The 13,140-nt window shown below is 39.9% G+C and overlaps 1 protein-coding gene across 7 annotated transcripts in view; it reads left to right on the plus strand.

Annotated features, from left to right (window-relative positions):
- Ptprt (protein tyrosine phosphatase receptor type T) overlaps nucleotides 1–13,140 on the plus strand; it is a 1,096,883-nt gene that overhangs the window by 884,346 nt on the left and 199,397 nt on the right. For all 7 annotated transcript variants that reach the window (XM_042276726.2, XM_042276732.2, XM_042276733.2 and 4 more), the window contains exon 13: nucleotides 7,114–7,150. In XM_042276726.2, coding sequence (XP_042132660.1) covers nucleotides 7,114–7,150 — 37 coding nt within the window. The remainder of the gene's footprint in view (nucleotides 1–7,113; nucleotides 7,151–13,140) is intronic.

Below are 13,140 nucleotides of genomic sequence, written 5' to 3' on the forward strand. Positions count from 1 at the left end.
AAGCTAAGTCAAATACCACCCTGGCCAAATAAAACTATAATTAAAAAGCATCCTTTAAGCATTCTCCACAGAGGAGTGTTCCTCACCACCTCCCAATGGTGCTGGGTCTCCCAAAGTTTCCGGAGTACATATGCTTCACTTTGCTGTCTCTGACATTCTGACTCCTCTCAGCTTCCTGTGTCAAATCAAATCAGATTTCTTTAAATAAAACTGCTTTAGCCTGTTTGTTCTCTGCCATCTTTGTATGCCTACATACGACTCAAGAAAAACAATCAAAAACAAATAAACAAATCCAGGTAAATGGCAAAGGGGTGTTTGCATGCAGACACCAAGAAAAGAAGGCCAGTCACTTAAAGGTTATTTTGTATTTCAGCCTGGCTTGCCATCTGTGTAACCTTGGAAAATGTCATTTAATCTTGTCTTCTGAGGGGAAAAAATCAGGAGGAGGGGTTATTGTAGTGTTCATAGCCTAGTTGAAGAATAGAAAGATATAAAATGTGTAGAATTGTGGTGTTTGAAGAGTGGAGTTATTTTAAAGATGTCCCTAGCACTTATTTCATGGAATTGATCCCATAGAAGACAAGGACCAGCTTAAAGATCAGGGGATTAAAGTTGTGGGAAACCTGGGCCAAAGATACAGTGATTGTCTGAGCCAGAAACCCTGTTATAAACAAGAATGAAGTGAGAAGCCCTGTTATACATAAGCATGGACTATGGTAATGAAGTATCTCTGGAGTCAAGCAGAACCAAAATGTGCATTGTATTCCAAAGGTAAGGGGAGGCTACAGGACTGTTGCAGGACCACTGCAGGACTCCACCTGTCCAACCCTTTACCACCCATCTCTTAGTTAGTCTCCTCTACCACCTTCTCTATCTCATTTTGTTATTACCCTCAGTCTGTTCCCCTATACACGGTTTTGACATGTTAAAAAAGCTAAACTGAAATTTGCATTCTTCCTGTTTATATAACTCTCTTGCTTTTAAAGTATAGAGCAAACTGTTATATATAGCGTCTTCTCACACCACGGCCCAAGTAATTTGTTGTGATTATAGCCACTCCAGACTTCTTTATATCTTCACTGAACTCTTCATTTTCCTACTTCAAATGCTTGGCACATCTGTTCTTGAGTGTGGACAACCCTCCTTGACACTTCATATATCTGACTCCTACTTCTCTTCCAGGTATTACACTGAACATTCTTTCAAAGCTGTAAAGCATCCCCCTTCTCTCCTACAGTCCACTCTGTTTTCTTTACACATTTGCAGCATGTAACACCTTTTACTCCTATTGCTTATGGTACTTGCAATTAACTATTCAGTCATTAAATGTTCATCTTCATCCCAAGTGTAACAACCTACAAAGGCAAAGACCATGTCTATTTTGTTCATCATTTTAGCTGTGGTACCCAGAACAAAGCCAGATACATAGTGATCATTCAGTAAGTGTCTGTTGAAGCACTGACCAAGTAATAATGAACAAAGGGTAAGTAAGTTATCAGGCTCTTGGGTCTTAGAGGAAATGTAAGGTATAAGCCAGAGTAGCTGGAAATACTACCTCAAGATTGCAAACTGAAGGTCAAGTCCTATCAGACTGAGGGATTTCAGTATTAGAGAAGACAAAGACCCAAAATAGGGAACTGGGAAAAGCATTTGAAAACTATGAGGTCAGAGTTAAAGCCTCATTATAGTACATCAAGAATCTAACGGGATAATACAGCAAGAACTGCAAGTATTATCCACTTTTCCAAGGCTTATTGATTTGGGGAGCATGATGTAGCTTAATTCTATGCCTCCTGAATAAAAGTATTGAGTACACTTGGATGCCATAGGTACTTGCACTGAAATCTTACATTGAAGAGGCATCTGACAATTGCAATAATTGTTAAAGTTTGGATGGGTATATTATTAGGTAAGTCAGACTTGGCTTATAATAAAAGGCATTTGTAGACATAATGTAGGTAATAGAGTAAAAACTGATTGCAAAAGGCAAGGTACAATAGAGTGGTATTAAGGATCAGAAATGCAAAATACTGGAAAGGCAGGAATAGCACTGGTAGCTAAGACCAGATTCAATATTTGAGAATGTCCTCAGGATAATCCAGCTTCTCCACAAAAGGAGCTTTTTCTCTGTCATTTGATTATGGGAAACAGAGTCACAGAGAGAGAAGGTGGCTTGTTCAGTCTTGCACAGCTCTGGCAGAGCCTAGAGTAGAGTGGTAGTCTCAACACAAGTACTGGTGAGGTTGTTATAAGTTCTACCCCAAGGTGACATGCACCTGCATGAAGATTGTCAAGTCTATGGCAGGAAGGATATGAGTGAGGTTTAAAAGAGGAGAAAGTAATGTGTGTTTATCCGACACAGATTATAGACCCAGAGTAAGGTATGGTAGAGATAGAACAGAAAATACTATACCCTCCAAGTTCTTCTACAATCTGAGTACAGAAAAAGTACTTCCTGCTTCTTAATCTGATCGGGACTCTAGACATATGCACACTGGCCAGACCTCCCATGTAATAGAATTTACAGTGTCCAGCACGGCTCCGGTTTGCTTGCTGACAATCCAATCAACCAGAAGGTCAAGGGAGTGACTCAGGGCTTTGTAATTCTTTACCTAATTCTAACCAACAAAGACAAATTGCTTATAGAATTAAAGCTGTCAGGAACTTAGGAAAAAGTGAACATGTCAGCTTCATGTTTGTGAAAGTCAGGAAGACTTAGGGTAACTAGACACATGCTCTACCCTATAGAAAACAGACTTTGCCAAGTGCAGAGTTGAAGGTATGGTTCAAGGAAACGGCTTGGTTTTCAGGCTTGAAAGCATGAAGGGGAAAATGATTCTAGGTCAAGTTAGGAAGTCTTGCAAATGATACAGGGAGCAAGAGTAGATGATGAAACAAACCCTTGTAGTTATCCAAGATTCCCACCCCTATGAATACACATTTTTAAAAATTCCCAGAGAAGGCAGGTTAGTGCTGTGGATATCACTCTATATAAATAAAACACGGATGGCCAGTGACCAGGCAGGAAGTATAGGTTGGACAAAGAGAGAGGAGAATTGGGGAAACAGAAAGAAGGAGGGAGAGACACTGCAGCCACCGCCAGGACAAGCAGCATGTAAAGACTCTGGTAAGCCACCAGCCACGTGGCAAGGTATAGGTTTATAAAAATGGGTTAATTTAAGATAAAAGAACAGTTAGCAAGAAGCCTGTCATGGCCATACAGTTTATAAGTGATATAAGCATCTGAGTGATTATTTTATAAGTGGATTGTGGGACTGCGGGGCTTGGGGAAACTGGAGAGAAGCCCTCCAGCAACAGGTTAGTCTTCACTTTTGCAGAAAGGAAGGGCTAAGAAGGAGCATAGAATAGACATCTGAGATGTTGGTGACATTGGGTCTTCTAAGAATTGGGCTTGTCATAAATGTATGCTTACTTGATGAAAATTTGTCAGATTGTATTTAAGATGTATTTTTGTATGTCATATCTAATTAACAGTACAACAATTACATTCCTTTCAGGATCTCTTTACGCTTAGAATTACCCATTCGTTAGAATAACAATAGTACTTTGTTTATTCATTTAATATTTTCTTGTTAAAATTTTTATTTTGTGTGTATGAGTGCTTTGCATGCATGTGTCTATGTGCACCACATGTATGCCTAGTGCCCTTTAGAGCTAAAAGAGAGCACTGGATCCCTTGGAACTGGAGTGAAGATCATTGTGAGCTCCTGTGTGGGTGCTGCGAACTTAACCTGGATCCTCTACAAGGGGAGCAAATACTTTTAGTCACTGAGCCATCACTCCAGCCCCTCACTTAATATTTCTTATGTTAACCATTCCATGTGATTACATGTCCCTCACAATCACTTCAGTTGTAGTAACTTCTTCATGTTCTGCTGTGTTGATGTACCACCATTTCTTTCACTAGGCCTGTATAGTTAGACAAACACATTGCTTTTAGTTTTCACTCTGGATCCAACATGTTTAATCAGAAGGTCAGTTTCTATGTTCAAGGTTATTCTGTAAGAGCACCTTCTTAGATGTAGCAAGATTGGATTGGATCTCTTTAAGGTTAAGATAAGTACAGTCAGTCTCCTGCCTGCATTCACAGGTGCAGAATCGTGGATTTGGAGGACAGACTTAAGGAACTTGAACATCTGTAGTTTTGATATCCATGGGGTTCTGGACACCATCTAGCCTGGATATCAAAGAATGACTATATTTTCAAATTACTCCAACAGTCTTGGTTTCATCCAACCTTCGCCCACTGTTATATGCAACTACCATGCATAAAATGGCAAGTTTCCTTATATAATGTTTTCCAAATCTTTTTCCTTTGCACTTATATGAAGTTGACGGGCCCCTGACTCTTGTCTTACACCTCTCCCACTCTTCAGTTGCTCAGGGGTGGTCAATGTGATATTACCATTTGTGGGGCGTCAGTTTTCTGAGGGTCACATTTTCTCAAACTATCTCAGGCCTTTTAAACTAATCCCAGAGCTGAAAAACAACAGGAATTTAAAGATGTTCCTCTCTCTCCAAATATGAAAAACAAACTATTAGTTTGTTCATTTTAACATCATGTACACATTTTAACTTATCTGTAACTTCAGCCTTTTCGATATCAGTTCTCTTTCTTACATGCCCTTTTTATCATTCTTTTCTTTCTGTCTTCTTGTTATGTTCTTTAATTAAAAAGTAACCTTTTCTTTGAAATATAACAAGATTCAATTTTCATATGTAATCTTAAAAGAAATACTTCAAATATTTGAACCATTATTTGATGAACTGTTTAACTTAACATTTATGATTTTCATCCTATAAAATGCAGTTATTTTTTACAGGGACATTTTCCTAATGAAAAAAGAAATACTCATTCCAAAAAACAAGTTGGGACAGCCCAACATTCTTTCTTTAAGAGGTACCTCAGGCTGATGGGTTAGGCAACTGCAGTAGGCAGAGGAGCTATATCTGCAATGAACTTGACCATCATCTCCAGCCTCTACTGTGCAGAAGTAACAAATATGAGTACTCGAGTTATTTAAGAAATCTAAATGCTTGAGCAGTCAGGAGAACTTGTAACTATTTATTTGAAAGGTTCTGATGTACAAGTGAATGTCAGTCAGGACAAGAGCTTATATGTATACCACAGGGCTCTGCCGCTGGCATTCTCCTGGTTACTACTGGCTAATAATTGGGAAGAAATGTTAGAAAAAATGCTTTCTAAAATTTTGAAGGTAATAGAAATAGGATAGGTTATTAGAATCAGATCAAAGAAGATAGAACCCATAGTAGTAAATATGTACTTTGGCTATGTAACTAGAAGCTCAATATAAGTAATGAAAATAGCAATAGTCTTAAAGACTGTGCCCTCCTATTCTCATGATTGCACACTAAGAGACACAAAACAGAAGGTGTCCCAGGATGAATAGCCAAGGTAACTCAGAAGACTTGAACTCTCATCTTAGGGGAGTTTGCTGACAAAGAACATTCATGATATGACAACTATCTCTTAGTATTCCAACCCTTTTCCTCTGCAAGCAAGGGTAAACTTTCTGTGCAGCAGGAACAAGAGTTGGGAAAGCAGGACTTAATTATAGGAGTTGTACTTGAGCTAATCAAAGTTGTAGCATTCAAGGGTGTGCATAGATGGAATAGATTCTGCCAACAACATTGCCATTTCCTCTCTGCTTCTGGATGTAAGATGTGGAAGATTCCATTTCCCTTCATCACTGAAATTGGGTGTGGCCATATTATTCGTTCTAGTCAATGAAACAGGAGTAGAATTGAGAGTGTCACTTCTGATTCAAAGCATTCAATTTCTAGGGTTTGCCTTTTCAGCCTTTGTTCCCTTTGGGTTAAAATGGATTGAGCAGCTTCCTTGATCATTTAGAGTAAGTAAGTGATTTACATGCCACTCTACCACCATCTCAGACCCATCCATACACCTACGTGTGAGTGGTAGTCTGAGTAGAGTACCAGTAGCCTTTGCTGTTTCTATCCATTGAAGTCTGTGGGGTTTATTATTGCAACACAGTCTTTCTAACCTGATGGACCCAAATGCCTTCAAGAAAGAATGGATCCTATAATAAGCTATGGGTTCTTGAAAGATACTTGGTTTGGCATCTCACACCTTTGCATTCCTTGTGCATTTTTACTTTCTTTGCTACATTGCCTTCAAACTGTAATTCAGTCAGATGGGATTTCCACTGGTTCCAGGACCTCCTGGCAAATGAATTCCGGTAATGAAGGCTAAGATGATTCTCCTTATGAGCACATTTTGCTGTAACTCCACAGCATGCCAGCAATGTCACAGATTTATGGAACCTTTTCTCTTGGGAAACAGCTAAGAGTTCACCCAGTAAAGATTTTATATACAAAGTAATAGACACACAGATAGTAAGACAAAGAGGCATATGCGCACACACACACACACACACACACACAGAAAGAGGGACAGAGACCAGGACAGGGACACACACACGCACGCACACACGCGCACACACACACAGTGGAGGGGAGGTGGGGGAGAGGAAGGGAGGGAGGGAGGGAGAAAGCTTTAATCATAAAGACAATGAAACACATCAAAGATTTCAGGACCAAAGCAACTTTTTGGAACATGAACTTTGTGGTTTGGTTCATAACAATAACACATGTCACACAGCCTTGACTCTTGTCAAGTGTCCATTCAGTCTGTCCAAGTAGATGCATTGCTGCTTATAACAAAGTTTCCAGAGGAAGGCTGGGGTCCACCTGCTAATTCACACCGGAGAACAACATACCCTGTAAATTCTCACATAACCACTGAACATTGCTAAACTTTCTGAGTGCTGGAATATTTATAAAGTAGCTCTGACTGGTGAAAAGGTTTATGAGGTAGTAGGTGCCATGAAACAAACAGAACAACATATGTTCTAAGCCTGAGAGGAAATAAAGAGCTGAAATTCAAAGGTGATCCCAATAGGGGGAAAATGGAAAGGACAAATTTTAAATTATAATTAAATGCATGTACATACATATGTATATGTACAAATCTCTAAGTAGTTTTATATAATAGTCCTTATATAATCAACAATTAATTAATTGCTGTCTCATTCTTTTTGTTGTTCCCAGGAAACAAAAATCAACTGTGTGCGTCTGGCTACAAAAGGTATGTAGACCTGTCCTTGTCTGACTCTAGCTGTTCTTCAGCAATACAAGCATTGTTCCTGTGTTCCCACAAGGGAAGTTTAGGCAACGGTGTCTAAAACAAAAAGGAAATAATTATTTTTGTTGGGGTCATTTGCATCTACATCATGTATCTCCAAAGAATATGTTCATAACATAGAGCTTAAAGTATAATAACTCCAAGCATATTTACTGGATGGATAGATGGATTTTACAGTGAATGTAAAATACTTTAAATTTTTATTCTGTATATATACATGTATACATTCATTTTATTTGTGTTTATGTTTGTGGGGTATTTGTCTTTAAGCTTGTCTATTAGACCTGTAGTTGAGGTTTTGTACTTTATTCAGTTGGCACATGGCTTTCAAGTATGAGGTGATTAGTATTGCTGCCTTTAAAACGAGAAAGCAGACACTGCATTGTTATGTCCTTCGCATTTCAACACTTATCCCCCAAAACACGAAGGCAGCATTGTTCAGGCTCATCACTTTTGTTTTCCTAATTATAATTGAATTGCCTGGCTCTTTCAATTGGTACATGTTTCTGTTTATTACTTTTTTTTAAAAAACAAAATCAATGAATGGTTTGTTATCATTTAACCTATTACAAGGTTGAATGGTTAGAAATCAGGTTTATCTTTTTCTTACAGAATTGATATTTTCAGCAAGAGCTTCCCCCACCAATACACCAGAAACAAAATTGAGCTCTGTTCTCTGCATTTATTCATAGCATACACAATTTCACAGTTTACTTCCAAGGGTATAAAATTTATAAATATAGTTATACATATCATCATAGATATAATAGACAAAAAAGCAATGACTCAAGTTATATATGTATATATGTGAATATGTGCACATGTGTACAAACAAAGGAGTCACATACATGTGGGTAGAAGAGGAGAGATAGTGAGTGAGTAAGAGGACATAAAGAGAGACAGAGAAAGAAAGAAATGGGGGTGAGGAGAAATATAGCTACCAAGGTACACTCCAAAACCACTGAGAACTTTTCTAAATTCTAAAAATTCAGCTGCATATGTAGGCACCAAAAGGATGTTACAGGAAGAAGATGGAACATTGAGACTCTTGATGATAAGAAGTCCCTGAGCTGGCATGTCCCTAACTTGTTCCCTCTAAGGAACTCAAATGACTCAGTGGAAAGAGATAAAATAGTCTTGAGGCAGGGAGAATTGATGGCCTGCAGACAAAAGTGACACAAATCACAGACCTTGGCAGGCTTCACCACTGAAGAAAACAGATAATATAGAAGGAAGAACATCATCAATTGGGTAGCACTGGGGCTCTAGACAGAAATCAGGAAGCTGGGTGTCTGAAGTATCCCACATAAGTAGGCAGCCAGAGAGGGGTAAAAAAAATACAGAGAAAATTCCTTTGTCATGGTAATACTCATGGCTTCCCAGTACTTTTTCATTCTATACAAGGAAATAACCAAGATGAGTGCTCTCCCTGCTGTGGGTTCTAGGGACACACTGAGACATAAGCACCTCCAAAGAGTTCTTTACTAGGTCCGTTTTACCTGAGAACTGGGAACATGTGACTTAAGAGGCAACACGTACATGGAAGGGTGATGGGACGATATATAAGACTTACTGTGCTTTCCCACCAGTCTCAGGACCACAGTCTTCAGATGTATAGAACGCTACTATGCTGGCTTCTCCAAGGACACATTGCTGGTCAGATGGAGAATGGCAATGACATTAGAAGAACTATAACAGACATGCTGTCTATCTCTCCATAGTATAACTGTGTCTCCTCTTGTGTTACCTTAGGTTAGAATCTTTCTTTAGTAGCACAGGTAAAGTGTAAGTGTGTGAAATGGTAGAGATGCATGGATGAATGTGTGAAATCCTAGCTGATTAAGCACATGCAATATGTTTAAGGGCATTTCCAGCATCCACATCCTACTTCTGTAGTACATTGAGATTCAACACTTCCTCCCAAAAACTAGACTCCATCACTACTTGGGAAAAAGGTAGAGAACTACCTAACACAAAATGCCAACCTATCATTGTTCAGGGAGCCATCCCTCATTACAGTCCCAGAGAAGAAAGATTCTTGAAATACAACACTAGGGCTAAGGGAAGGAGATTCATGCTTGGTTCATGTTAACTCCATACCAATCACAACACTTGAAACATCCCAGGATCAATCAAAAGCAAATGCTGCCTGAATCCATGTATTGCCTATAAGACACTGAAATGAAGGAAAGATACCTGACTCATCCCGTTCCTTTTTTACTACCTAGATCAAATTTCTTTTTGGTGGGATTTTGCTATAGATATGTTTTTGCAGAGGGAAATTTGATGCTGGGAATTCCACAGGAATCAGGCATTTATAAAGTCCCAGAAATATGTCATCACTATCTCTTTATGAATATCTACCTTTCAGCCATTTTGGCATCTTCCTTGGGCATCTGCTGACAGACATTCCATATCTGGAGGGAAATCACATGCCTGACACAGGCCCACACTCCAGTGATAAAGTAACTTGCTGTTGTCTTGTTCGTGACCTTGGGTTCTCTATATTGTCCATGGTCATCTATATGAATCCCATAGAGCCAGACAATTATCATGTATTTCAGCCCTAAGTACTCATTTGGGGTCATTCTGTATTGACCCTAAAACCATTACCTGTTACGTTACATACTCAGTAGCTCTAATTTGTGTCTCCCTGTTATCTCTAGAAGCAGAGCCTGAGACAAGTATTTAGAGGCATGTTCTAGTGCTCAGGGAGAGGGAGAACAAGGAAAAAGAGACCATGATAAATGAAGACCCCATGGGAATAGGAAGAAGCAAAATGCTAGAGAGATCCCCAGAAATCCACAAAGATACCTCCACAATAGACTACTGGCAATGGTAGAGAGAAAGCTGGAACTGACCTACTCTGGTGATAGGATGGCCAAACACCCTGTCGTGCTAGAAATCTCATCCAATGACTGATGGAAGCAGATGCAGAGATCCATGACCAGGCACCAGGTGGAGCTCTAGGAGTCCAATCAGTGAGAAAGAGGAGGGATTGTATGAACGAGAATTGTTGAGACCAAGATTGGAGAAAGCACAGGGACAAATAGCCAAACTAGTGGAAACACATGAACTATGAACCAATAGCTGAGGAGCCCCCAGCTGGATCAGGCCCTCTGGATAAGTGAGACAGTTGACTAGCTTGAGCTGTTTGGGAGGCCCCCAGGCAGTAGGACCTGGACCTGTTCTTAGTGCTTGAGCTGGCTGTTTGGTGAACCTGGGGCCTATGCAGGGACACTTTGCTCAGCTTGGGAGGAGGGGACTAAATCTGCCTGGACTGAATCTACCAGGTTGAGCTGAATCCCCAGGGGAGTCCTTGCCCTGGAGGAGATGGGAATGGGGGGTGAGCTGGGGATAGGGTGGGAGGGCGGGAGGAGGGAGGACAGGGGAATCTGTGGCTGATATATAAAATTAAATTAAATTATAAAATAAAAAAAAAAACTAAAAAATGTTGTAAAAGCGAATGGGATGGGCTAAGCAAGAGTCTTTTCCAGGCAGAGTTGAACTAAGACTAGATCTACAGTGAATACACATTTCTCTGAAGTTGTCTTAGCTCATAGTAAAAAGACAGCCTAGTCTTCATCAGACTTTGGCTCCTTCTCTACCACAGTCTCTAAGGTAGTTACAGAAGAAGTAACAAAGGTGAACCTCAGACCAGAGTTGAGAAAGCTCTGGTTGTAAGCTCTTAGTCACATCCTGAGGCTGTGCCAACCTGATATGAGGAACTGGGTGCCAAACCCAAAGCCTCTTTCTGCTGCCTCTAACTCCAACAAGACTCCTGGAAAGATTATACCATCATGTTGAGGGGCAGCACAATGCTACTAGAGTTGTTCAAAGTGTGAGAGATTCCAGAACACTCCAGAATTCCTTTGCAGAGCACAGTCCAGTCCTGGTAACAGACCTGCTCAGAGCTGTGGAGAGAAACACAGCAATAATGGGTAAATAAACACTGTTTTAGTTTAGAAACAAAAAAATGCAGACTTTGAAAAGAAGGCAGTAGAAAACCAACATGCAAAGATGATCGATTTAAATTTTGGTACTTATTATTTTTTATTTTATTTTGCTTTAATGTGAGAAATAAGGGAGATAGTATAGAATCATTAAATGGAGCTGATCTTTGGAAGATTCGGGATGGGTTCAACTTGAGCAACTTATGGGAAATGAAAGCTAAACATAATTAAAAGCCCTGCTAGGGATCCGTGAATATTGTAGAAAAAGGGGTGGAAAGAATGTAAGAGCTGGAAGATGGGACATGCCATCTAGGCAAGAGACAGTCATTACAATCAGGAAGCCACAGCAACTGTGTGTGCTTTCATTGGGTCTGCACAAGAATGGACCCATCAATAGTCAGGCATGAATGGAGGAGGATGGTGAGATAGCTAACGCTCATTGCAGAACTCTTTGTTGCTAATGATAAGTTAAGGGAAAGGAGAGCTATTGCCTTTAATTGTGTAGCCCCTTGTGACCCACCAGGCTCTAATGGACAGTTCCAATCCAATGAACACAGAAATGACCCTGGTAAAACTAAATGAGTCACAAAATCAACCCAAATGCCATGAATCTTGGAAGGGAACTTGTTGGGGAAGGAGGTTGAGATGGGAGGGAGATAAGAAGGGATAGGCTGAGTGAGTAACCAGAATGTGTTTCTTCATATGTATAAAATAGTCAAAAGACTAATTTAATTTTAAGTGGTTCTTGGCTTTCCTGGAGAGTATATGGGAACTTGGAATGAGATCCTTAGAATTCAGAGGTGCTGAAGTTCAAATAAGAGACAAAACATGGAAGAAGTATGAGCCTCAGTGGTAGAAGACAGTTCCAGCTGTAGATGCTGGAAGAGATGTCCAAATAGCTGAATACATGCCCTCTGGGCTGGGGCAGAGGAGGCCAAGTAGATAATAATCTCTGATCATGTCACTCAGTTGCAGAACTACACCAGACAGTTCCACTTTCAGAATCTGATGGGCCCTCTTGTACCCTTCTGAACTTTACTGCTTTCATCACCATGCTGGTCCCTACCAGTCTTTCCTGAATTCTATGACTTCTGTTTACCCTTTGTCCCCATTCAGGCTTCTTCCCATTTATTGACTGCACTCCAGCACATAGTATTTGTTCAATTATTTTTTAGAATTACCTTTTATTTATTTATTTTGTGGTGTGTAGAGTGAGGCTAACATGTGTCACAGAACATGTATGGAGATCAGAGGGCTACTTGAAGGAGTTTGTGCTCTCCCATCTACCATGTGGGTTCTAGGAATCAAACTCAAGTTGTTGGACTTAGTAGCAGTTAATCAAAGGACAAAGCAAGCCCCTTTACCCACTGAGTCTTCCTAGTTTGTTTTGTTTTGTTCTTTTTAAAAAAAAACACTATTTATTTATCTATGGGGGAGAGTGCACATGTGCATGATACAAGTGTGAGAGTCAGGGAACAGCTTAAAGGCCAATTTTCAAATACCTTTCACCTTTTGTTTGAGACACAACCTCTCATTGGCCTGAAAGTTTTTCATGTAGGCCAGGCTAGCTTTCCCACAATAATCTAAGGATCTACCTATCTCCATCTTCTACATCACCATCACTGGGGTTACATGTGCACACCACTGGACTTAGCTTTTTATCACAGATTATAGGGATCTGAACTCGTGACTTCTTGCTTGCAAAGCAAGAGCATTACCAAGTGAGCTTTCTCTTGAGCTCCTCTTCTAGCTCTTCAACTATGTGAAGTTGCTTCTAATCTCAGGACCTTCTTTTCACTATGAGCAACCGTATGTATCTGGCCACTATATGTATCAGCTTACCATACAGATATCTTTTAAGTTGCAGCTTGAATCTTACTTGCTGAAGAGACCATCCTGACCACCAAAGTAACATACATTCACAAAATTTCCACTTTGATTGTAGAACTCATCTTAACTTGTAAACGTGCATGCTCTTAT

This window comes from Peromyscus maniculatus, chromosome 4, assembly GCF_049852395.1.
Source record: "Peromyscus maniculatus bairdii isolate BWxNUB_F1_BW_parent chromosome 4, HU_Pman_BW_mat_3.1, whole genome shotgun sequence".
Taxonomy (NCBI): Eukaryota; Metazoa; Chordata; class Mammalia; order Rodentia; family Cricetidae; genus Peromyscus; species Peromyscus maniculatus.